Genomic DNA, 27,891 nt, shown 5'->3' on the forward strand with positions numbered 1-27,891 from the left:
TGATGGGCAGGATGGACTGGAGGCGAAAATACTGAGGGAAGTGATTGCGATAGTCCCAGGATGAGATGATGAGATGATTGTCTAAGGCACTGTCTGTGGGAAGAGAGGGAAAGCGGACGGGCTCATGGAAGAATATTAAAGTCTAGGCAATGGTTGAATGTAGAAATGAGGGAGAGCGATGAGGCAAAAATACTCCCAAGCTTGATGATTCGACTAGGATAAAAGTAGAGCCATGAGCAGAAATGGAAGAGCAACTTGCAGGGTAAGAGAATGAATTTCCTGAATTTATTCAACACATATTTCTTGTGGGGCTGCCATGTATGCTTTTTAAGCATGGAGGATAGAGAAGTAAAGAAGACCCACGGGTCCCTGCCCTCGTGAGCTTACATTCTAGTATGGAAGATGGCAACAAACAAGCAAGCAAAGAAATACATAATTTCAGAGAATGGCAGGTCTGCAGAAGAAAATAAAGTGCGTGGGGGGATGGAGTGGAATGGGCTTTGGTAGGGTAATAGATGATTCATTTCATTTCATTTCATTTCATTTCATTTCATTTCATTTCATTTCATTCTTTTTGGCTGTGCTGCACAACTTGCAGGATCTCAGTTCCCTGGCCAGGGATTGAACCCAGGCCACACGGCAATGAAAGCCTGGAATCCTAACCGCTAGGCCACCAGGGAACTCCCCAGGTGGTTGTTTTTTATAACTTAGATAAGATTTCTCTAAGAAGCCAATGTTTTGGGAATCCCCAGGCGCTTTCACTGTAGGGGCCCAGGTTCCATCCCTGGTCAGGAAATTAAGGAACTAGATCGTGCAAGCTGCGCAGTGAGGCACGGGGTGGTGGGGAAGGCAGTATTTTTCCAGACAGCTGAATGAGTAAGGGAACAAGCAGGCAAAATCTCCAGGAAGAAAGTTCCAGGAGGAAGTAGCAGTGAGTGCAAAGGCCCTGAGGCAGGAATGCATCTGGTTTTTTCTTGGAATAGCACAATGGCCATTGTAGGGGGCAGAGTAGAGGGGTGGAGAGGGTAATGTAGGGGCAGATAGTCAGGGTCAGACCAAGCAGCACCTTGCAGGCTGTGACAGAGTTCGCAGAGTGCTATGGAAAGTCATTGAAAGGGGAGAATGACGAGCTGATTGGATTTCAAAGGTATTGCATCTGCCATTGAGGACAACAGTGCTCCCACAGAAGTGACTGTGGGATGAGATTGGAGATCCGGGTGAGCAAATGGATGGGGAACAACGCCCCCCTCCCCGCCCCCCAGCCCATTATGCTTAGATAGAGTATGGTATAAACCCAGCAGCGTTTTGACTACATGGTCTTCAACTCTAAAGTATTCTCACCAAATGGAGGAAGCTCTACAAACTGGACAGTTATATTTTGCTATGGGTGCAGCTGGTGATAAGAAAGGCAGCAGCTACAGCTACTCTGCTTCCCACCTTCCCTCCGCCTCAACCTGGAATAGAGTTTTTCTTTTTTGGCTTTTGTTTGGTCTTCCTTTGACTAGCCCTGCCAAATCTAACATTCTTGACACTCATTTCTATGTTGTGCAGGGCATCTGACATATAGGGTCCAATGTGAGTGCCAGCAGTGACTGCAAGATTTTTTGGAGCATCTCTGTTACTAATAGAACCATCTGAAGACTCTGGGCTGCTATGGAAATTCATGCTTATTATGAATTCATGTACTTTGTTGTCTGTAAGCTGCTGAGATTGATTACTGTACAAAGGCTGACATCTGGTGGTGCAAATTGGGTATTGTCAGTTCATTTGTTTATGACACCAATTGTCATTCTTTGAGATATTTTAAAATTTTAAACTCTTTCTATTCATGGTTGCCAAAGAAGAGCTTTAGATTGTCTTGAGGAGTGACACGAGAGGGCAGAGCTTAGCAATATGAGGATTATGTCCAATTTTCCCAAAATAGGAGCATTTGTGTACGGCAAACAACTTGGGTGTGGGAAATGACAGCAGAGCTGGCCACCCAGTGAAGGAACCAAAGAAATACAGTGATGTGTCACCAGAGCCAGGCCTCATTTATCCCCTACCTGGCCTGGAAGATCCCATCTCCCCTTTGCTTTCAGTTAAGGCTGATCCTTGTTCCAGGCACAGCTAGAACCCACTTCCCCAGTCCCCTCAGATACGGCTCCTTGAAATCCTTTGGTTTTCAACACCATCTGTATAGCTTGGTCTGGCATATATCTTCCTTCTTCTCTTCTTTATTTGATTTTTTTTCTTTATATTTATCTATTGTGCCCAATCTTGCTATTCAACTGGTGTGTAAACACCAGAAGAGGAGGTCAGGAAACAAGTCCCTGACTCTTGGAATCCTTGACACTGTGCCTGATGCTCTGAGAACTCACTCCATAGAGTGACAGTAATACACAGTGCTGGTTGCCGAGAGGTGCACCTGAGAATGTCCACTGGTGTGCTGAATGCCTCTGGGGAAGGAAATGCTCAGCATCTGGACCTCCTCTTCTGGAGCACATTTAGTTTACCCTCTTTACCCGTTAGATATCTCTTGAACTAGAGATATGCCTCCTTTCTCCCCACTGGTTATTAGGGGGCACAAGATGTATGTGTGGTTGTGCAGACTGTACACTTCCCAACTCCAGAGAATACAGTTCAAACCATAGACTATGTGAATGATTCTCTCTGGAGTTGGGCAGTGCACAACCTCTTTAGCTGTACATGGCAGCCCTGAGGAACAGGTAATGACGGGTGATGTGACATAGACACACTAGCTACAGAACTTTATTTGTGAGATCCTAAACTTTTTTTTTTTTTTTTTGGCCCAGTGTCAGCTTCACTCCTTTTCATAGTGAACACAGTCTTGGAGAACATTCAGCCATTCATAAAGGAAAATCTAATGTCAGCATGACATGAAACAAAACCTTGGATGATAAAACACTTATTCTTAATGGGGTCTTTGCATCTCCTACTGGAGAGTAGGCTCTAGAAGTGAACCTGCACAACAGTTGACACCTGAACTTTTTGAAATTGTGAAGCAATTGACTTTTACCATTAGCATCCTCTCATCCCTTCTCTCTCTGCCCCACCCCCACCCCTCCTGACACCCCCCCCCCCCACCCCCATTCTGCAGATGCCCACAGCCTGGTCAACAGTCTTCTGTGTGGACCCTTTCTGGCCTAGACAACCTCTCTGACTCTAATAGTGTCTCAAAAAATGCATTTACTTTTTTTTCCCCATTCTCTCAAGACAATTTCTCTTGGTAGAAATGAAATTAATTAAATAAAGGAATCCCTGTGTACATGATAATTCTCCGAGATAACCTCAAGCCTCAAACCAATTAAAATTCATTGCTCCTTGAAAATCAGTTTTGATAAGGCCCAGAGGGGAAGATGTTTGAGCTAAAGGCCTTTCTGAGTTCCTCAAACACTCCTGCTTCTAGCCTCAACATTCTCTAGAGCCACCATGTCAAGCCGAGTGCAGCTGCTCCAGTGAATGGCTACACCAGCACAGCACCCATGTTTCCAGTTGTAAGGAGAGAGAAGAAAAGTCCATTGGGTGTGCTGAATGATGTCTAGAAATCATGCATCTGAAAGTGGAGAGGGGCTGAGGGAGAAGTGCATATATAGCACTTGGGCTCACCGTTCTATCTTATTAGGAGCCCCCTCCTGAATTTTGGCTCTTTCCTCCACCTGGTCCTCTAGTCCTCAGGCACGCGGCATTCTTGCCCTCTGCTCTGTCTCCCTCTGTGCTTGTCCAGTGTTAAGCTTGCACAGAAGCAAGACCCTCCTTCTGTCTATGACAAACGAGGAAATGGAATCCCGTCGTAGTTACACACACAGGTTTGAGTAGTGGGTGGCATAGTCTAACGGAAACACTAGAGCCTATGTTCTAATTCACTTTCTCATTAATTTGACCCTGGGCAAGTAGTGAGCCTTTCTACCCTTCTATTTTCCTATATTAACATGCAGAAACTGTCAACTATAGCACACTTGGTCATCATGACCAGGATGAAAATGATAAAAAATGACATGATAAACATGAGAGTAAAATGAAAACTATATAAAAGGTTGATCTAGAATGATCTAAAAGGTAATTCTTGGCAAAGTAATCTCAGAAAGTAGATTTTATTAAATGAGACAGCCACTGAAACATGCCTCCACCCTAAAGACACATGCCAGCTGTTCTTTCCAACACTGTTTGGGTGCGTGATTCCTCTAGCCTCCTTGGGGGAAAGGACTATTTTAGTTTTGTATCCTTAACTTCTTCCATAGCATATACCTCCAGTAGAGAAAAAAAATAAATGCTTTGACTGGAAAAACATGGAGATGATGTCTGTATTTGAGCTGTGAAGGAGGTGAAGAGACAGGACATTGCAGCACCTGGATGTCTGGCCTGGGTGTGGTGGTGACATTCACTGGCACAAGGAACCACAGGAATAGCTTCAGGGCAGACGTGGAAAACATCATTGATTCAGTAGTGGTAATGTTTGGTTTAAGCTACCTGTGGCCATCCACATTGAGATGTCTAATGGAAAGTTGGAGATCTAGGTCTGGAGCTCAGAAAATAGAGTTGAGAGTCATCTGCAAAGTCATGAATGAACCTTGCAAAAGAATTTGGAGAGAGATTCTTGACAGTATATAGTCAGGACAGTATTTGATATTCCTGATGACTCCACCTTCCTTGAAAATCCCCCCCTTGGCTTCCAGTATACCACCATCCCTTGTTTCTCTCCTAAATCTCTGGGCATTGCTTTGCAGGTTTTTCTCTTTCATCCAGCCCATGACTTTAAAGTGCCCTGGAGTTCAATCCTTGGCTCTATCTTGTGGTAATAGATCATCTAGACTGACAGTTTTAAAGATCATTTTTATCTGATAACTTGTAAAGTTTGATCATGAGTCCAGACTTTAGTATTCCAGACTGATAGCTAACTGATTCTTTTATGTCTCCACTTGGATGTTGAATGGGCGTCTTAAACTTCATATGCCTGCAATCTAGTTCCTGAACTCTACCCCACCAAGACCTGCTCCTACCACAGTGTTTCCCAGGCCAGCTAAAGACATCTCCATCCTTCCACTTGCCTGGGCACAAACCCTTGGAGTTATCCTTGATCAGCCTTTTCTCCCACGTTATTCTCATTTGTTCCATCAGTAAATTCTGTTGACTCTACTTTCAAAATCTAAGCTCTGGCTACTTCTCACCATGTCTGTTGTTATTCTCCCAGTCAAGTACCATCATCTCCCTCCTGAATTAACCCTTTTCTGGTATCCCTGCTTCCACCCTGTCCCTCTGTCTTTAACCAGCAGCCATGGTAAAAAAAAAAAAAAAAAAAAAATCAGATGATGTTATTCTGCTCAAAAACCTATAACGGTTTCATAACTCACATAGAGCAGAAATGCCCAAATCCTCACCATAACCTGTAAGGCACTCTTGGCGCTTCTCTGACCTCATGATCTACCCCTTCTAACCTTAGCCACTCAAAATCCCAGGAAAGCTTCCACCTCAGGGGCTTTTTTTTCCTTGTGGAACATTCTTTCCCTACTTATCTATGATTATCTCCCGTAACTCTCTTTACTCAATTGTCACCTTATGGAGGCCTTCCCTGATCACCCTATTAAAAACTGCAGATCTGCATCTCCAATAATTTTTATTCTCTTTCCCTGCTTTAATTTTTCTCCATAGCACTTATTACCATCTTTCATGTCATATGTTTTACTCTCCTTTTTTTTTTTTTTCCACTTCTGTCTCCTCCTGTTGGAATATAAGCTTTATGAGGGCAGGAACGGGATTTTATTTCACTAATGTATCCCTAATACTTACAACAATGCCTGGCATATTATTGGATCTCAAACAAATATTTGTTGATATAAAGCAAGGCATGAGGAAGAGTGTAAGGAGATTCCTGAGAAGTATGATCACTTCAGGGACATTTGAATCTCTGTTGAAGTAAATACTTAAAAAAATTATTATGAATTATATTTCTATTTAAAACATATCTTGTTCTTGCATTCGGCCTGATTTCTTTTGGGCTAGCCCCAGTGCTTTTATCAAATAGCTTTATTGAAGTATTATTGACCTAAGTGTAAGTGTTGACTTGTATCTGTGAGGTAAAACCATCAGCACAATCAAGATAATGTATGTATCCATTCAAAAGTGTTCTCATGATCATTTTTAATTCCTCCCTCCTGCCCATTCTCACTCCCTCAAGCCCTCCTCTACCAACAGTCCCTAGACAACTACTAATATGCTTTCTGTCACTATAGATTAGATTGCACTATAGATGAGAATTTCATCAGATGGAATCATGCAGTATATATTCTTTTTTGTCTGGCTTATTTCACTCAGCATAATCATTTTGAGACCTTTCCATGTTGTAGCGCATATCCATAGTTCATCCCTTTGTTTGCTGAGTGATAAGAATCCATTGCATGGATAGACAATATTTTGTTAATTATTGATGGACATTGGGGTTGTTTCCACATTGAGCTGCTCTGAACATTCACATAGCCCGATTTCTTTTTTCTGAGACTTGGGGTTCAGGATAATAGAGCTTCACTTCATTGAGTGCTAAACAGAAAACTCAGAGAAGCTCAAAAAAACTTCCCTGGGAGTGAGTGTCAGGCTTTAAGAGGTTAATGTGACTTGGCCATTGTCAGTTGCAGATGTGCTGCTGACAGCTTGCCTTGGCTTCAGCCTGCGTTATGTTTCCTGACTAAGTGAATCATGTCAGGAGTCTTAGACATATCAGAGGCGCAGCACTGAACACGGCAGCTGATTTATGGGTCCCTTGAAAGACAGACTCAGCCTCCTAATAGGGAGGACGTGATGTGACAGGATTACACTGCTAATGTTCCCTGGGTGCTGACCCCGGGGTCGGTCTGCTTCCTAGCTTTTTGAAGCTCAGGCCTGTTACACTTATAACTTTACAAACCACTTTTTGTCCTCTGGCCCTCAACCACGTATCTAGGCCAAATTCCTGTTTTCAAAGTTTTGCCAACATGCATTATCTGTTTTTTTTTTTTCACACCAATTCAAGCTGCTGCAATTGAATCTGCTTTCGGATTTGGCCTGCCTGGTCTTCTCTTGGGAGGCATTAACACATGACTGACAAGTTAATAGAGGGCAGAAATTGATTGCAGAGGTTTGGGTGTAGAATATGGATTTTATTTTGGCTTGTTTACAAGTATGCTGTAAGTCGTAAGAGTAAACTGTGAATATTGGTCAATTATTTTCTAAAGCCTTGTGGATTTCTTTAAGCTGTTTAACTGATGGTTTTCCCACTGCAGATATGCTCCTGGTGTCTGAAAATCCCTCTGACTTTCACTTCTGCTCTCATGGAGCAGTTGCTGTGGAGAGCTCAGATGATGCTGAGGAACTGCTGGCCACAGATGTAAGGCTTGTTAGTTATCAGAGCAAAGTCTGGCAATGGCAATAAGAAATGAAAGAAAGCATCTTAGATCTCCTGTCCTCCAAAAGGTCCTGGAGAAGTGACCTTCCTTTCCTTGAGGGTGGAGAGCGGAAGGAGCCCCTCCAGGACTGCTTCTGTCCAAAGTTTTATACTTATTTATTTTGTCAATATAGAAACTTTGGTATATATGAAGTAGGAAGATGCTTCAACTCAGTGACAGCTACTGTTTTTACAGTCTTTATTTTTTTCTATTTGGGATTGCTGTTATATAGTTGTTTTGATGGGGTTTTTTTAAAATCAAAGATTATAATCCTACTGCCTATGCTATTTGATATATGGTTTGCTTTTTCGATTATTCTTAAGCATTTTTAGTGTTACTACAAACTCTTCATAAATGTTTAAATGGGCACTTAACATTTTCTCAGACATTTGTTCTATAGTTTAACCATTCTCCTATTGTTAGACTCAAAGTTGTGTGTTTTTTTTTTTCCGACTGTGGTGAATATCTTTGTAGGTGAGTACTTTTTCTGTATCAGATTCACCTTATGCTAGATTCCTAAAAGGTAGGATTATGAATTTTTTATAGTCTCTTGATAGATATTCTAAAGTAACCACTAGAAAGACTGTACCCATTTCCACCCTCCTGGAGTGTGTGAGAACACACTTCTTACCATGTGCACTGGCCTCTTAGGGTGCTGTTCTTTGGTGACATGGTTTTTCTTTTCTCAAATACTTCCTTTTGCCAGTCTTTGAAATGTATCTGGAATAAAGTTTGGAGAACATATGGAATCCCAGAAATAAGCAACCCATCAGATATGGTGCTACTTTCTTCCATAACCATGAAAGGCAAAATAACTTAGCTCCTATAGCCAGTTAATGATAGATTGTTGGAAAGGAGGAAGTGGGGGCAGGATATCACGAGTCAAGTTGTAAGCCTTCCTAATTCTCTTTTAAAGGAATAAGCAGACTGCGGGTGACCAAGTGCCAACAGGGCCAATTTGCATTGCTTTGAACAGAGCTGTCACACTTTGGGGCTGTGGTGATCCGTCTCCTTCCCTCCGGCAGCCCACAGCCCATGGAGTGGAGGGAGGTGTGACACACAGCGGGGGTGAAGTGGTTACTGCAGCCATTAGGCAAATGAAGACTTAGCCATCTGCTTCTTTTTTTACAGCAAGCCATGGACATCTTGGGCTTTCTTCCTGATGAGAAGTATGCATCCTATAAACTCACTGGAGCCATCCTGCACTTTGGAAACATGAAATTTAAACAGAAACCCAGAGAAGAGCAAGTAGAAGCAGATGGCACAGAAAGTAAGGGTTACTTTGAAGACATGATATGTATGCTCTGCAAATCCCTGACCCCAGGTCTGCTCTCCTTTTCCTTGTAGTTAACCTTACCTCTTGGTTTTTTGAAAATGTTGAAATTAGTCAGCAATCTCCCTCAATTGCTGTTCCCCCAAATTATTCTCTCAACCACCACTCTGATGTAGAATCCCTGTATCTCAGAATAAGACATATTCCTTACTTAATTATTGATGATGCCAGTAAATTTGCTGTAAATTTGGGTGATATAGGATGGACTAAGACATAGCGTGCCTTCAGCATATAGACTATTGAGAAAACCAGAAAAAGGAACAAATTACCATGAGATGAATGGAGTGACATAATGAAGGTGTGAACAAAGATCTTTAGAATTCTAAAGCAGGAGTTTCCACTGGGCTGAAAACAAAATGGCTTCTTTTCCCTTTGTTTTTTATTCACCTTCTAAAAATCTATAGTCATGCCTGCTTACCAAAAAGATTTATAATGCGTGATCTGTCTAGAATGATCATTAAAATAGAAAATCTCAATTGTGAAAAGAAGGAAGCAGTGTCATAATTATTTCACTTAATACTAAAATTCCTGGCAACTGAAACAAAAATGGAAAAAACATTCATTCAACTCTTTCAACAAATAATTTTTAAATTTTTATATTTTCAACTGTGGTAAAATATACACAACATAAAATTTTACCCATTTTAAGTGTACGTGTCTGTGGCCTTAAGTGCTTTCACATTATTGCACAATCATCACCACTATTCACACTGTTCATCTCCAGAACTTTTTCATCATCCCAAACCGAAACTCTGTACCTATGAAACAATACCTCCCTATTACCCCCTTCTCCTAACCCCTGGAAACATTTATTCTACTTTCTGTCTCTATGAATTTGACTACTCTGGGTACCTCATATAAGCGGAATCATACAATATTTGACCTTTTGTGTCTGGTTTATTTCACTTAGCATGATGTCTTCAAGATATGTTGTAGTAAATGTCAGAATTTCATTTCCTTTTAAGGCTGCATAACATTCCATCATATGTATATTTTACTTTTTCTTTATCCGTCACCCATTTATAGACACGTGAGTTGCTTCCACTTTTCACTGCTGTGAATAATGCTGCCGTGAACATTCCTGTTCAAATATCTGTTTGAATCTGTGCTTTCAGTTCTTTTGTGTATATACCCAGAAGTGGAATTGCTGCATTAAATGGTAATTCTGTGTTTAATTTTTTTGAGGAACCATCATACTGTTTTCCATGGTGGCTGTACCAATTTGCGTTCCCACCAGCAATGCACAAGGGTTCCAATTTTTCTACATCCTCACCAGCACGTTGTTTTCTGTTTTTTGTTTTTGTTTTTTTTGATAAGAGCCATCTTAATGGACATAAGATAGTATCTCATTGTGGTTTTGATTTGCATTTCCTTAATGATTAGTGATGTTGAGTATCTTTCCTATGCTTATTTGTATATCTTCTTAGGAGAAATATCTATTCAATTCTTTTACCCATTTTTTGATTGCATTTTTTTATCATTTAACAAATGATTTTTGAAGCCAGTCTGTGCAGAGGACTATTCCTGGTGCTAGAGATATACCTATGAACAAGATGTCATCCCTGTCTTGATTGTCTAGTGTGGAAGATAGGCAATATATACATAAATGGACAAATATGCATGAAGTCAGAGTGAAAAAAACAAAACAGAGGAAAAGAACAAGGAATAATAGGAGTTAGGGGCTTATTGTCGATAGGGTGGTCAGAAAGTCCCTCCGAGAAGAGAACACTTGAGCTCAGAGGAAAATACAGTAAGGAAATGTGCCCTGAATATCGTGTAAACATCTTCTATATTAACATATTAATATATGCTTTCATGGCATCTTGTTGCCTTATTTTGTTGTTTTCGTCATTTACTTTTTGCTTTTTCTACCATTTGAAACAAAGTTTTTTGATTATTTTTATTACAAAAGCAAGGCATAGTTATTAACTAGAAAATACAGATAAGCAAATGAAGCAAATCATCTCATCCAATCTCCATGGTGATTCCTTCTCAGGTTCTTTGCTGGAGTGATCTCATCTTTCTTACTTCTAACTGTTATAGGGCTACTGGGCTCGAGTCTTAACAACTTTTCTCTGCTCATTTCTTAGCTGATCATCTCCAGCTCAACATGTATAGAACCGAATTCCCCATCTCTTCCTGCCCCTGCTACCAACTCTTCATTTCTCAGTCTTCTTAATAAATGTCAACTGGATTCTCCCAGTTGTCCTGATTCATATCTTAGAGTCACCCTGATCTCCTCTCTTTCTTGTTGTCTCTACCTTGAAATATATGTAAAACTCACAACTACCCACAACGACCATGTTCACTGCCACCACCTAGCCTGAACCACCATTTCTTACCAGACTCTTGCGATAGACCTCTTACTGGTCTCCCTGTCTCCACCCTCATCCCATCACTGTAGTTCTACACATAGCAACCAGCAGTGATCCTTTCATAGTATAAGCCAGCCCATGTCCCCTCCTCTGAGCTAGGTTCACAAATGTCTTCCATCTTACTCAAAATAAGCCCTCAGCCCTCATCACAGCCTGTTTGTCTTCTCTGATATCTCTCTAAATCTCTAATTCCGTCTCCATATTATGATTGATAATATGAAATTTATATTTGGTCTTTGTCCCAATTTCTGGCAGTCAGCTCTTAATTTGGAGTGTCCTGAGTGATAAGAGCAAAAGATGTCTTTTGTGTTAACAAGGTAATCTTTGGACTCTACCTATGGATGGGGTCTAGTCACCACAAGAGATAACCATGTGATTAGAGAGTTGGAACTTTCAGTCCCACCCCTGACAGGACAGAGGAGAGAGCTAGAGATTGTGTTCAATCACCAGTGGCCAATGATTTAATCAACCATACCTGTGTAATGAAGCTTCCATAAGATCCCCAAAGGACAGTGTTCAGAGAGCTTCAGGGTTGGTGAACACGTGGAGATTTGGGGATACTGCCATCCTTGGAGAGGGCGTGGAAGCTCTGCACCCTTCCCCTACGCCTTGTTCTATGCTTCTCCCCCATCTGGCTATTTCCTGAATTATGTTCTTTCATAATAAATCATTGATCTAGTGAGTAAAGTGTTTCTCTGAGTTCTGTGAGCCTCTAGCAAATTAATTGAACCTAAGGAGGGTATCGTTGGAACCTCCAATCTATAGCTGGTCGTCCAGTAGCCTAAGCAGCAACCTGGACTTGCAGTTAGCATCTGAAGTGGGGGGAGCAATCTTATAGAATTGAACTCTTAACCTATGGAATTAGATTCTATCTCCAGGTAGTTGGTGTAAGAATTGAGTTAACTTATAGGACATACAGCTGGTGTCGCAGAACTGCCTGGTGTGGAACCCCTACCGCATTGGAATCGGGTGCAGAGCCCTCACCTACACTTTCCCCATTCTCTCACACCCCTAACTCAGCCCATGGGTCTCTTGGCTCTTTTGGAAACACTCTTTTTCGAGCATTCCTTTTGCAAGACACTTTTGCTAACTCCTCCTCTACCTGGAAATCTTCCTAGGTATCCTCATGGCTTACTCCCTCACTTTGTCAAGGTGCCTTCTCGGATGTTACGTTATCAGAAAACCCTTCCGTGACTGCCCCCACCTCCTTTTTATCGTTCTCTCTCTCCTTACCCTGAATATTTTTGTTTGTGTCATTCATACAGCTTTTTTTTTATCGGCTCTCCTACTCCCCAGTCTCCATCAGATATAAGCTCCATGAGAGCAGGGGCCTAATTTGCTGTGCACGGCTGTATTTCTAGGTTTTGATACAGTGCCTGGCACTGTATTATAGTAGCATTTACCATAGAAGTAAATAATTATTCCTTAAATGAATCCTATCTACTCAGGGACAATCAATTAATGCCATAGGACATATCCTTTGTGTCTTTTTCCAGTTGAGTGACTTTCTCACTATGCTCACCAATATTAGCAGTTATAATTTTCCTTTTGCGAATTAGCCAGGTTTTATTTTATATTTAATATTAATAAAGTTAACATTTTTATAGGTTATTACCTATTCGTATAGTTTCTTTTTTGAATTTTTGTTTCCATTTTTAGCCCATTTTTAAAATTGAGGCACAGGATTCTTCTTATTGATTTCTAAGAGCTTTTGATATTGATATATTAAGCTTTGGTAGTTTTTCTCCTAGTTAATTATTTAGGAAGGAATTGAGGGAACTGGACAAATGGAGAAGAAGGTGGAAAGGGGAAGGGCCCCAAATCTAAGGGGACATCCTTGCCTTTACCTTTTTCTTGAGTTCCAACCCCACATTTCTAACTTTCTACTGCATATTCTCCTGCTACCCTAAACTCTGCATGGCAAAAACTCAGTGTATCATCTCATCCCCCAAGTGCTGTCTCCCTGTTGACTTTTCTATTCATATTCACGGTATTGCTCTTCTCTCTGCTTCTCGGGTTAGAAAACCCTTGGTCACGTTTTTCAGTCTCTCTTTTTCCGCTTCCCACTCCTAGTTTAGACTTTCAGCACCTTGTACTGCAGTGTCTTGCAGTGGGTTCACTTTCTCTGTAAACGCCTCACTCTGGTCTGTTTTGCTCACTTTCACAAAATTAATAATTCTGAAGCCTGACTCTATGCCATTTCTCTGCTAAAAGCCCCCTTAACATATCCCCATTATTTAACTAATACCTTACAGTGGCATCAGATGTCTCCTGAGACCACAAATCACCCGCTTTTCTGTTAATCTCACTTCCTAACTTCTTGACCCAATCCACTGTCTTTGACCATCACTACACTGCTTTAAGTCATGCTGCTCCCTGTCTCAGAAATGCTTGTTCTCCCATATTTGTCCATCAAAACCTTTCTTATCCTTCAAGGCTCAGATCAAATACTGTTTCTTTCTTGAAATCTTCCCTGGTCATGCAGTCCAGAAGGGATCTCTCTCTCTCTTTCAAACTTTCATGATATCTATGATTTGTCTCTGATAGGCAGTTATTTTATTGACTTGCTATTTTTGCCTGTTTTGTTTACTCTCATGGATTATAAACTCCTTGACAGCAAGGGTTTTTGTCTTGTTTATCTCTTCTTACTATAGCATCTAGTACCAGGCCTTGCACACAGCAAGTGCTCAGACTCTGTTCAATAAATTAAGGAAATAGGAACAGCTCAGAAATGGTATTATAACCCTATGTAAAAGACTAATTGAAGATCATTTTAAAAACCCTTTTTCACAGTAGCCAGTTTGTGGTTTGAAAAAACTGGATTGTGTTTCTTTCTCTATATCTGGTTATTTACAGATTGGATAGAACTGGGATAGAATTGTCAAGTTGGAAAGTTTTGTTTTTCTCTACCCCCTTACCTGTTTTCAGGTGCAGTCTGAATTTGTTCTCTCCATCTTGCAAATGTACTTACCAAAGCTGGCTACTATTCTCTAGAGAGTAGTTCTCAAACTTGGCTGCACATCAGAATCACCTGGGGAACTTTTAAATTCCTGAAGCTCAGGCCTCACCCAGACCAAAGGAAACCAATCTCTGAGAGAGGATGCAGGCATGAGGGTTTGTTTTTATAACTTGCCAGGTGACCTCAATGTGCAACCAAGGTTGAGGACCCTCTAAGAAGGACTGTTCTCAAACCCTCATGTGTATCAGAATTGCCTGGTGAACATGCTAAAAATGGGCCCAGAACCTAAGCGCCTTCAGTGAGCTAACCCTTTGTTCCTTTATGAGCTCTCTAGGCTATTCTAATCCACACCAATGTTTGAGAAGCCCCTCTAGCTAAACCTCTCCCAGGTAAGATCGTAAGACCTAAGTTAAAATCCCTGGTTTTATTCACAAGGTCCTAGAAAATGATGTTTATTGGTGGGAATTTCATAAAGCCTCTTTTGGGAACACATCAGGTCACAAGATGAAAATATGTTTGCAGATGATGCTGTCTTCATGATAGCATCTCCTGAGTGTCAGAAGGACATTTATTCATAGATTTAAACTAGTTTCGTCTGGGTTGTAAGACTATAAACTTCTAATGCAAATGAAGTAATTTTTTTTTGGAATATGATGACAGCTATTATTTTCTGTGAAAAAAAAATAGAGACCATGAGATGTATAATGTACACCTGTGGGATAAACCCAAGGCACACCACTCCTCTGTCTGAAGTTCCTGGAGTGTCTCTGGAGTGGGTGGGAAATAATTCTGTAATGTTGAGGGCTATTGATGTTAGAGCTTAAGGTGGGATACTGTTCAGAGAATTTGGGTTTCCTTTGTTCATGGATAAAAATAGACTCAAATGACTGTTATTAACACTGGAAAAAGGTTGTATGAAATCGAGACTATTACTACCTGTATTGTCCATCTGAATGCTTCCAATGCATAGAAAACTGAACTCCTGTCTTTTTTTCCTGGACAGATATTGTGGAATTGTTCATTTTTCACATTGTTGGTTACTGATTCATCTCTGCTCAGATTCATCAGGCACATTGCATTTCTCCCTTCCTTTGAAATATTTTCATTTTGGGTTAGATGCTCTTTAAAATCTCTTCTGGTTCAAAAAGTCTGTGATTCTGACCCATTGGCTCCTCAACTTGAAATAATCAGGCTTTTGTCTCCAAACATGGCACTCCTAGAAGGAAGAACTCAGCATAGGATGAGCATGCCTGCTCTACTTTTGATTTTTCCATTTATTTTCCCAAACAGACATTGCATTTTGAAAGGTTTCATAGCAACTGAGTACCTAGGCCATTATCACTGACGTGGAGTAGGTGTACAGCTTGCAGAAATGTATGTATAATATATATTGATTTTAGTTAACAAGTAAATCAAACATTTCAGGTTTTTCAAGCCTTTGTGAAAATTTTAAAGGCCCACAGAAAGGAAATGGATATTGTTAATACAAATGACATATACCTCTCTAATTGTATTTTGTTTTTGCTTTATTCTCTGTTTGTGGTTACTGCTCAGGAAATTTTGTACTTCTTAGTGAAGTAAGACAGCATTTCCTTCTATTCTAAGACATTAATTTTATGGAATGACTACATAAGATATACTAGCATATCTCAGACTTTATTTAAAATGGAATACAGTAGAGAAGTTTCAGTTGAACAAAATATTCCTTTCGTTTGATAACTGAAAAAATCAGCAATTTGAAATGTGCTTATAACTTTTTGTCTTTGGCATTCTTCTGTGTTACTGTCACTTTTTAACACCTGATGTACATGCTTGTTTACTTTTCCTTCTGATAACACTCTTTCTTCTTTATTTCTTTCCTTAGAAGATAGAAGTTCTGTTCTATAGAAATACAGTTGTGTGGGTTGTAAGTATTCTTGTTAGGCAGCAGAGGGCACTACAGAGCAGAGACTTCACAGGAAAAGGAAAGGTTTTTGAAGATGATGGGCAAGTGTCCTGGCTTCTGTTGATTGGTGGTTGTCTTGATTTATCCAATTACATGGTCCAAGTTACAGTTTCATTGAAAGGATCTACAAATGTATATGTAGAAGGGGAAAATAGGCAAATAATGAACATGAGATTTTTCATGTCCTTCAGATAAATAATTCTTTTCAGAAGAGGACCAGTATCAAGAAATAGATTGTTTTTAAAAGTTGAGCTATAATTCCCATATTATAAAATTTATCCTTTTAGAATGTTCAGTTCAGTGAGTTTAAGCATATTCACAAGGTTGCGTGACTGTCACCCCTATCTAATCCAGAAGGTTTCGTTACACTAAATAGAAATCCTGTACCCAAAAGTAGTTACTCCCCATTCCTTTCTCTCCTGGCAACTACAAATCTACTTTCTGTCTCTATGGATTTGCCTATTCTGGACAGTTCACATACATAGAATCATAGAATATATGGCCTTTGTGTCAGGCTTCTTTCACTTACAATAGTGTTTTCAAGCCTCATCCGTGTTGTAGCATGCATCAATGTTTCATTCCATTTTATGACTAAAAACATTCCATTGCATTAATAGACCACGTTTGTTTATCTCCTCACCAATTGATGGGCACTTGTGTTCTTTTCATGTTTCGACCATAATGAATGATGCTGCTAGGAACGTTTGTGTACAACTATTTTGTGTGAACATATGTTTTTATTGCTCTTGGGTATATACCTAGGAGTGAAGTTTCTGGATCCTATAGTAACTGTGTTTAACTTTTGAGTAGCTGCCAAACAGTTTTCCCTAGTGGCTGTACCATTTTATATTCTAGCAGCGTATGAAGGTTCCAATTTCTCCACTTCTTTACCAAAACTCGTTATTGTCTGTCTTTTTGATTATAGTTATTCTAGTGGATGTGAAGTGGCATTTCATTGTGGTTTTGACTTGCATTTCCAAGAAATAGAGTCTTTTAAACATTTGGGATTCATGTATTTATTTCAGAAGTACACTCTACCTTGCTACATCATTCTAAACAAACCATCTTTCCATCTTCTGGGTAGTCTATTAGGCTGTAGTGGAATGAATTTTAATAGTGGTTTTCTTCCTCTCTCCCACTCCCCACTTTCCTCCTTCTCTTTTTCTCTCTCCCTCCCTCCTTCTTTTCCTTCTGACCAGATGCTGACAAAGCTGCTTTCCTCATGGGCGTTAACTCCTCTGAGCTGGTGAAGGGCTTGATCCATCCTAGAATCAAAGTTGGTAATGAATATGTTACTAGAGGTCAAAATGTAGAACAGGTAAGGTATTTCCAGAACATTATGATTCTATGATCTTGTAATAGTTGTACACATATTGTATTTGTGTATTTTTCAACTTCTGATGATGTCTGCAACAAGAGCTTCTATAAAAAAGTGAAAAAGAGTTACTGTGATGAGTATTCCAAATGTTTTCATCTGTGATGCATATTTACCACAGTTAATGCTCCTGTGTTAGGAGTCTTTCTAGTCTGAAATATACCATTTTGACAGTTTTCCCTTAGGTAACAAGTCTCTTTGTAGATGCAAGCAAGTCCTTTACTTGTTGTGATCCACATCTTTGTTGTCCAGCTAAGAAGCCTTTAAAACTATTGGTTTCTGACATGAATAAAATTGGCAAGTTGACACCTATCACCTATTCAGAATATTGACGTTTTAGGCATTCAGACATATTCATTAAGAAGGGGTTTCAGAACATATGCTATAGTTAGCATTTGAAGAGAGGGAGAGAATGAGGGCAGAAATGAGAGATGGAAGGTCATATAGGTTTTGTTCAGTATAACAAGTGCTCTGAGGACTGCTGATCCTGAGGCCTTTCAGTATATAGTCCCAGGGCTGCCAGCAATGAGACCACCTAAGTATACTAGTGCATTTCAAAATAATAATTTACATCTGTTATGTGTTAGTCAGTATGGGATAGGCCATGCTACAGTAACACATACACACTAAAATCTCAGTGACAATAAAATAGGCATTTATTTTTTACTCATACCAAGTCCAGTAAAGATTGGACCACCTTCTTCAATTTTGTACTTAGGCCATCTGGAATGCATGGCCTCCAATGTTTCTGCACAGGGGAAAAGATGATTTGTGAAGAAAGTACACCCACTTTAACTGTTTGGGGCTAGAAGTGATATCACCTTTACTAATGTTCTATTGGTGAGAATTAGTCAAATTCTCTTCTTAGCTATGCGGGGCTGAGAAATGTAGTCTTTCTGGAAAGAGGAAGTGGTTTGAGAACATATAATATGTATAAAGCATTTGTATTATCTCCTTCCATTCCTACAACAATACTCAGAGGCAAAGGGCAGGGACACTTAACTTATGTTTTTTCCAGTTGAGGAAACTGAGAGTTAGGGAACATAAGTAACACTCCAAAGGACACACAGCTAGTATTCAGGTGATGCTTAGACGGTCTCACTCTGTATACATCTTACATCTGAAAATGAGATAGACAAATGTCAAAGTTTGTGATAGAAGATAGTTCTTTTGATGGCAATAAACTCTTTCTTTTGGCATATTAAGGCATCTGGTATGACTATGTTTTTTAAAACATTTCAACAACTAATCAAAATCAATTTCCGAGTTCAGCTTACTCTGTAAAGCAATCATTCTACCTCTACTGTAAGACCAAATCTATGGGAACAATTTGCTTACATTTCTGTCCTTCCTGGTAACCTGAGCTGCTGGAGGCCATGGACTGTGTCTAATTCACCTTAGTACCTCAGCACCTAGCACAGTGCCCTGCAAGTAGTAGGTGCTCCATAAATGTTAAAATAAACGAAATATTGAGCTGACGTTGAACCAGGCTCAGCAGGACAAGTAGTTGAGCTCTTTCTTGGTAGTGAGGTTAGAGGTATTTGGCAGCTTCTTGCCTTTTAAGACATTCACCACCACATGCACACATGACATGCTATGATTACAGAACAAGGACTTGCTCTGTGTAAAACTAATGAGCCCATAGGAGGACTGAAATCAAACCTTCGTCTCTTTAATATTGTGTTCTCAGGGACTGAGTTACCACACCAGCCTCTACTATAATGGAATCACTGAAGCAGGCTAATAGATTATTATTCAACAATGAAAGGAAGAAAAAACCCTCATCCTCCATCCTCTCCCCCTTCCCTTACTTTCCCTCTTGCTCGTGCACTCTCTCTCTCTCTCCTCTTCCATCTCCTGGAGACAGAGTAAGAAAGCACACTGTAAGGCTTTTCTTTTCTTAGGAATTTTACTGACTTTATAGAGACAATTGTCACAGCTAAGAATAGAGATATATATGCTCTGTTGATGACAATTGCAAAAGATGGCAAAAATTCTTGCAGTGTTAACACTCCATACAAAATTTAGTTCTAGCTCTAATACTAACTAACTCTGGGACTCTGGTCAAGTACTCCATCTTTCTGAGCACCCCTATGAAGAGGTTAAATGCTTCTGTGTGTGTTAGTGGCGGGGGGAATGACTGGCATCTAACGGGTATAATTCTTCGTGTATGAGATGTCCACATGTTGTAGGAGGTTTTGCTTTCCTGCTTCCCAGTGCTGAATATCAGCAACACTCTCAGTCACGAGGGGATGAGATGGGAAGATGGGATGACGGGAAAATGTCAACTCTGTTTCCAGATGCCCCTCTCCCTGCCATCCCAATTTGAGACCCACTATAAGTGATTATCAGGAACGAAGGTTCTTTAGGTCTAGTCTTATATGATTCCAGGAGAGCTCTAGCCGTGCTTATCAGAAATAAGCTATTTTACTTTAAAAAGATTAATAATGATCAAACAAAAATAATAATCAGTAGCCACTGACTGCTCACTATGGGTGCTGGGCTATGTGCTTTGTATGGATCGCTAGCTTATTCAATCTAACGGCAAGTCTGCAAAGTTGATCTTATTTATATTTCTGTTTTATAGTTAAAGACAGTGAACTTAGAAAGATTAAATGCTTGAGGCAACATGGATAGTAAATACTGGATCGAGGATGAGGCAGTGATGAAAGTAGAAAAGAGATGTGAAAGGGGCAACTAGCATTTATTGAATTCTAAGTGCCAAATGTTGTGCTGTATATATTTACATCCTCTGTCTCATTGAATCTCTCCCAACAACCATGAGACAAGCATCTTTTGATATTGTTATTTTACAGATGAGAAAGGCAGGGATCAAGGTGGTTTAAAGTATGACTATTTGACTCTATTTCTTTTCAGCTTTGTTTTTTCTATCATATACTCTTGACCCCCAAGTAATCAAAGTCTTCTGTGAGGTTGTTTTAAAAAGAGCTCAGACATGGGTCCATTTAGTCCCTGAAAAGTGGATGTGTAGATTTTCCTGCCTTATTCCTCCTTCATTGGACAGGAAGTGATGATAAAGATTAATTGGTGAGCAGTATATTGGATTATCAGTTTTATTAATTCATTCAGCAGACATCACACCATCCATTTCTTCCTCTGCTACCATTTCAGGCTTTCTTCCTGTTTCTTTGCTACTCCCCATCCTTGGCCAGTTTCTCTCCCACTCCCACTTCTCAAGTATTTAGGGAACTAAAAGGGGGTGAGCAAGTTAGTCATGTTCTCTTTAAACTTTCAAAGTGACTGCTGTAGACAGAGAGTGATTTCCTCGGTGCTCCAGAGGATAAAAATCATTCTTGGTGCTTTATTTGTGCGGGTGTGCTCTTGATGCCGATAATAAAAAACTGTGATGCCATCCGGCTTATGGATTACTGTGGAAATGACTCAAGATAACTGATCAGGGTGTGGGTGACTCATAACTAAATCACCACCAGACACCAACTGGCTCCTGCTGTGTTCGCTCTCCTGGGCAGCTGAAGGATGGATGCAATGGGGCCTATTTTAAATGTTAAGTCGTTGGAGTACATTCTGCTTCCAGGCTTGGAGACTGTCTAGCTGAAATTCACTCCTACTTGGAGTCTGTCAGAAACCTGCTACTACAGCAGCGCCTTTGCATCACGGCAGCAGGATCTGCATCCGTACAGCAGTATCAGGCACAGAGGTTGGAGCTCTCCCCAATAGGTTACGAGAGAGCCTTTGCCACATACCTCCAGGGAAGGGAAATGCAGCCAGAGTTTTACAGTAGGAGAATCTGAGTCAGAATGGGGCACTAAATTGCCGTTCTCCCCACATGGAGTTGAGAGCAGCCCTGGGAACTAATATAATAAAGAAAGTGGAAGCTGAGGTTGGAAAGCATCTTCAAGAGTATAATTGAAATGAAAAGACTGCAGCCCAGAGAGGTTAGGTCACTTGCCAAAGGTTATACAATGTATTAGCAACAGCAGCAGCAGGACAAGAGCTGGGATTCCAGATTCCTAACCTACTCTATCGGTATTTTTCAAACTTTATGGTGCGTAGGAGTCAGAGGGGATTGCGTTAGAGTACGAATTCTGTTTCACGGGTCTGGGATGACATGCCGAGAGTGGCATCTTTATCAGGTTCTCAGGTGATGCTGGTGCTGCAGGTCTTAGGACCACACTCTGAACAGCAAGGCTTTAGAGCATGTTGCCACTCTACCCCAGGATGTTTGGTCCTTTAGTGATAGGAACATGAATCTCTCACAGAAGTATTGGGTAGGGAGGCACCAGGTTGGCTTCTCTCCTTTCCCCTGCTTCTCTTCCCCTCTCTTCTTCTCTCCCTCCCTTCTCGGTTTCCTCTCTTCCTTGCTTCTTTCTCCCTTTCCTCTTGTATTCAGCCTAAAGCTAGAACCACAGAAAGTGGATAGATATGTGCTGGTTTTTACTAGAAGGTGGTTGCTGATGGAGTATGCCCAGGATCAAAATGAACACTGCTATCAGGCGAAGGAATACTTTCAATGTGATTTCCAGGTGACCTGTGCTGTTGGTGCCTTGTCTAAGTCAATCTATGAGAGGATGTTTAAGTGGCTGGTGGCACGTATCAACAGGGCCCTGGATGCCAAGCTGTCAAGGAGGTTCTTCATCGGCATTCTTGACATCACTGGTTTTGAGATGCTTGATGTAAGTATATCTGTAAGAATGAAGTCGATGTATATTTACAAGGGGATTAGACTATGTGAATTGAATGTCAGAAAATGTAGTCGAAGCATGATGAGATTCATTCTGTGTAAACCTGAGGAGCTACTTTGGTAAGAAAAGGCTATTATTAATAGTAAAAAATAATAATAATTATTATAATTAACAGTGCTAAGAAATTAATTCAGCCTTAAATAGAGGTAAGTAGAGATAAAGACATCTTTTATGATTTTGAATTGTAATATCATTAAGTGTTATTTTACTGTCATAATCTTTAGTTTGCAGGTATATGTGAAAGAGGTAAGAATTTAATTGAGCAATTTTTACTTATTGGGTCTATTTGCCAACACATGATAGTGGTTGCAGTTTTCTCTCTACATTTTTGCAAATGGACCTCAATTTTATTTCACTTTTTATTGAGGTATATTTGACAATTTGAAAAATGTGTATATTTAAGTAGCACAACTTGATTCAGTGCACATATACTTTGTGAAATAATCACCACAATCAAGTTAATTAACATATCCATCACCTCCAATAATTACCATTTTCTCAATTTTATTTTTATCTCTTCTTCCTACCTAATCACAACCTTGAAGTATAACAGCCTTGAACAACTTTGCATTAATTTTACCAACGAAAAGTTACAACATTTCTTCAATCAGCACACATTGGTTTTGGAGCAAGAGGAGTATAGGAGAGAAGGCATTGACTGGGTGTCCATTGACTGTGGCCTGGATTTGCAAGCCTGCATAGATCTCGTTGAGAAGGTGATGTGTGTTTTTCTCCTCATCCCTTTTCCTGTAAGGGGAATTGTCCCTGCTTTCCATGTTGATCCAGGTCAGGACCCAGGCTCTATCAAGGGGATGGGAAATGGGGCAGGAGAGCTCTGCACATTTTCTCTTAACGTTTTTTTCTGTGCGGCACCTGTGGCATCCTAACTAAACTCTCGCATCAGTTACCTACTCCATCATCTCTAACTCACACTGTCGCTGCGCATTCGCTGCTTATGCATGGCCTCCACTGTTAATGCGTGAGGAAGCTTGTCGAGATTAAAAACGGTCATGCTCTTGACTGGAAAAACACAGAGCTGAAAATATGAACACTGTAAGTCCTGGCTGATTAACATAAGGTGAATGAGTAGACCCAGAGCAGCTTAACGAAATTTGGCAAATTAGCATGCAAACAAACAACTGCCATAAATCCTTAAGGCCACTACCTTGCAGGATGTAGTTTGTTCATTTAATTGGACAAGTACCAGTTGGTTTAAGTAATTTATGACAATACTTCATGGCTTATTAGTGAATTAGCTGCAGTATATGGTTTCTGAATTCGATGATGTTCCTGTACTCACTCTGAGAAAGATGAAACAGATTTGCCAGGGCAAGTCTGGATGGTTTTCCCTGTGGCTTTGTCCAAGGGAGCAAACATGGCGGGGTGTGAGCAGCTATGTGCCCTTGTGTCTTGCTAGAGCCATGGACTGCAGGGGATTCTGGACACAGGTCTGGGCAGCTATGCTATGCTCTCACATTTGATTCTCAGCAACCCCGTCAGAAAGGGGTAAGGGTGACTGACCTCTCACTGTCCTTTGTGGGGCCCAGATTTTATCAATCACTGTCCCAACCATTTTATATGTTAGACTTAGATGAAACTAAATCTTCCTTGATAATAGCCATAGTTCCTAACAGGAGTGGACATCACATTGATTTTATTTATTTTATAACCAGTGAACTTCCTGGAGGGAGGACAGGCTGATTAAAAAAAATGGTCATGAACCAACTTGTGAGCTGATTAAAAATAATGATAATAAGGGCCCAGCCGTGATCTGGGAACTGTTTGATGGGATTATTAAAGCTATAGTTTCCTAATTAGAAATGAAGCAAAAGAACTTGGAGCTCCCGCGAGGGGGAGACTTAACTTTGGGCAATTGTCACCTATAATATCTACATACTCTGAATATGACAAGATATTGTGTTCAGGCAGGAAGTCAGGACTCAGACATTCAGAGCCTGATAAGCCTGTGAATGTTACTGATTTGTAGTTGATCTGAAGCCTATTACCTTATTTATGACAATCAAAGTTATTTTAAATAAGACACTAGCAATGTAGATGTAATTTCCTGTTGTACTTTCTACTGAAATGAGAAAATGAGAAAAAAAAAAAAAAAAAAAGCTGAGCAGGTGACAGAAGCAAAAGATAAGTCTTTGGTTTCCTATGAGTGATTTCAAAGGTGTTCAGGTCGGGCAAACGCAGAATACCAAAACCTTCCTTAAAATGATTCTGTATTTTGAAAAGATCATTGTGTTTACTCTGGCTACATGAAGGAAATTTGTATTAAATACTAATGATCAAACTCACTCCTTGAAACAGAATGTATCATGGGAAGTTTTCAAAGCTCAAAGGAACTAAAATACATCAATACATATAAAATGTCTTAAAGAATGCATCTGTGTATGTGTATATAAGGAAAAGAGAGATTTTCATACACATAAGTTCTGTGTTTTTATGTGTATAAAAAAGTTTATATCAAGCTAAAAAATGTATTTTCACACCAACTTTGTTAACTTGGTCTTCAAGCATACAGTAACATCCTCCTATAAATAAGCAGTGAACAGATCCATTATAGGATTAGCTCACAATTATCTCATTACTTGAAATATTCTAGTTTGTTTAGAACTTGAACATCAACAATTTACATATTAAAGTATTAACATATGATTACATATTTATGGTTTTACATAGGTGTTGGTAAAGAGGTTATTTTTATTATTTTTTTAAAACAAATATATCCAAAATTATACATTTAAAAACTGTTACCCCTTCAATGGAGTCACCTTGAGAGGCTACATCCTTCTTCCAGTAATTCAGCCCTTTTGGAAAAAGTCCTTCATGGGATGAGGATTAGGATAAATTTTTAGATTTTTACTATCTTTGAGAGAAAATTAACTTCAATACCAATCATCTTAACCGTTTTTGAGTCCAAACTGCATTACTGTATTTTTCACCTTATTTGTCTGACTTGGCCTGAATACCTTGTGACTGTCAGACAACAGGATGTTTCCATGTGCCAGTAGTCAAAGGGGTCAGATGTCCCATCGAAAGTTCTAAAATACTTTAAACTCTGGTAACATCCTGGTGATGAGTGTTGTTGTCTCCCAAGTAGAGTTCTTTGGATATGCTAATTCTGGTGTTTTTATTATAAGGTGAATCACATTAATATCTAGTTAGGTATCCCTTCTATGCACAAAGATATTTTCTTTAAACATATAACATTGTGGGGGTTTTGCTCACAACTCTTACTTTTTGCCTAACTACTGCTCACAGCAAAGCAGCCCAGGTCCCAAAGCTCAAACCTGTATGTCTTAGTGTTCACCTATCAATTAATTCCTTAACAGAAATTTGCTAAAGACCTAGATTTTAGTCACCTCAGGACCTACATTGCTATGTGTTGTGAGAAATACAAACCAGAGGCATTACCCTGGTACTCAAAGAACTGGGGATATAATTGGAAAGATGTCTTAAGACCAAACACTAGTTTTCAAAATTTAACAAGTAAAGATACTTAGCAACTACTTGTTTTGATCACTTCCTCCTCATCCCAGTAGTGAGGGGGGATTCCTACCCTAGGGTTATGGGAATGGCTGAACATAGGACACATGACACTGGACAGATGAGATGGACAGCAGCTTATCAGTCACATATACTCACAGCCTGGGGGAGGAGCACACTGCATGCCATGTGGGGCACATGGCCGGGGTTGCCCTTGGGGGCAGAAGGAACAAGCAAGAGCCGTGGGAGGCAGGCTTTGTAGTAATAATAAGGTGAGGTAACCATTGATTCCCACTGGAAGATGTGGTTGGCTTGTTTCAATAATTCCATGGGCTGGCAGGTAACTGAAACCCTTTACTCAAGAATAAGCAGGCTCTGTGCCTTTTCCCATGATGGAGAGCATTGCATGGCTGGAGGACCTAACCTACGGTAGCACATGGGGAGGGGACCCGTGATTAGGTCACCTGAGGCCCTCCCGATGTTCCCCTGATGTCAAAGCCCACAAAATGTTGGACCTTAATTTTAGGCCTAATACTGCATTACTATGTATAAAACTTTGAATTAAATGCTATGGAAAACTTAAGCATTTGTTATAAATAGCACCTGCCCTTAGGACATATGCAGTCAAATAGGAGATTTGTAAGTCTAATAAATGTAGAAATATGTGTCAGGATAAATGCGGTAAAGGCACAGACAAAGGCCCACGGAGCTCAGAAGAGCAGAGATCTCCTCTGGCTGCAAGAATCTAGGAAGGCCTGGTGGGAAGGGGGGCAAAACTTCAGCTGGGTCTGAAGAAGTGGATGTGGTTTCATCCGGTGAAAAGAGGAAAGTAGTGAGCCTGTGGAGTGACGGGCAAGAGCAAAGGCTTAGAGACAGGAAGGCAATGCACACATTTCAAAATCCGGCTAGAGCTTAGAATATGCAGATGGGAGCATCTAGAAGTAGAAAATGAGGGTCAGGCTGTGAAAAGATTTTCGTGAATTTATAACTTATTTTTAGTCAAAGGGGAGCCAAAGACGTTTCCATGCTGGGCAGTGAGGTAGTCAGAGATGCTTGGGTCTAATCTGATGGGTTTGTGGATGGGGTCTGGGATGGGAGGAAAGGCTAACGTTAGGGCAGTTAAGAAGCTGTTACAGCAGGTGAGAAATAGAGACCCTGAATCAGAACAGCAGAAATGGAAATACTGTAGTAAGAAAGTGATAGATATAAGAGAGAGGAAGGCAGAATTGATAATGTTTGAAGAGGGAGAGGTTAGAGCACCAATGTTCAGAGTTAAGGCAACTGACTTGGACCATTTACTGTGCAATACGGGACAATTGATGCTAGGGGGGCAGAACATAATTACTTTTTTTCCTGACCTATTTGGAAATTAATTTGCTAGAGGGCCTCATATTTATTAGTAGTTTTATACTTCTTAAGCATTGGAGAGGTGGAGAAGACCCTGAAGAAACAGCGTTTTTCCCTCCTCAGTGGTTTAATTGTTACATTTTGAGCCGTGACGTCTACTTGCTTTGCATAAAACATCCATTCATCCTCAGACAGAAGATGGCTTCATTGGAGTCCCAGAGACACGGTGGTCCTCGTGTATGAGAGATGGGGCTCCTTGTGAGGCTTTGCCACAACCCTCTTGTTAACAGGCACCATCCTGTAAGCAGGAGATGCTTACAGTTTTTAATGATTCATTCCAGTGTTGGCTGAGGGTTGACTATTTCTGTGGTAGGAAAATATGCGATACAAGATAGAGTCCAGCCTCTAAGACCCGGTGACTCAACTGCTTAGTTTTATCAGATTCTCCTTCCTCCTCCTTGTTCTCCTCCACTTTTCTCACTTTGCCAAGAACCCACAAGGTCAATGCCACCAGGAGCAAGACGTTGCATATTTACTCACTGCATCGTTCCCCACCTGGATGCTTGGGAGGGAGGAAGATGTGCCGGAGTCCTTTAGCACAAGAGTTATTGATTGAATATCATTCAATACATTTTCTGTAAAATGAAGATTCTAAGTCTATGAGACTAGACAAAAGAGGTAGAAACCCGTAGTTCCTATATTAGAATGATAGACTCAGGTGGATCAAAACCAGGTTCTTCAAGAACGTAATAATCCAAATTAGGCCCATTTGTATGCTCCAGTGCCGTAATTTCGAACAAAGGATTATAAATTACAAACAAATTTTCTTTTCGTATGTCACCCAGCCAGAGCCTTGACTCAGAGTTGGTGTGTTCTCTCTCCATGAACATATTCAAGCATAAGCTAACCTACTTTTTAGTGGG

The 27,891-nt window shown here is 40.2% G+C and overlaps 1 protein-coding gene across 1 annotated transcript in view; it reads left to right on the plus strand.

Annotated features, from left to right (window-relative positions):
* Window positions 1–27,891, plus strand: part of MYH15 (myosin heavy chain 15) — a 132,979-nt gene that overhangs the window by 17,851 nt on the left and 87,237 nt on the right. Inside the window, exons 10-14 of the mRNA XM_057696649.1 lie at window positions 7,254–7,357; window positions 8,547–8,685; window positions 17,227–17,345; window positions 21,908–22,057; window positions 22,672–22,842. Coding sequence (XP_057552632.1) covers window positions 7,254–7,357; window positions 8,547–8,685; window positions 17,227–17,345; window positions 21,908–22,057; window positions 22,672–22,842 — 683 coding nt within the window. The remainder of the gene's footprint in view (window positions 1–7,253; window positions 7,358–8,546; window positions 8,686–17,226; window positions 17,346–21,907; window positions 22,058–22,671; window positions 22,843–27,891) is intronic.

This window comes from Hippopotamus amphibius, chromosome 10 (genome assembly GCF_030028045.1).
Source record: "Hippopotamus amphibius kiboko isolate mHipAmp2 chromosome 10, mHipAmp2.hap2, whole genome shotgun sequence".
Lineage (NCBI taxonomy): Eukaryota > Metazoa > Chordata > Mammalia > Artiodactyla > Hippopotamidae > Hippopotamus > Hippopotamus amphibius.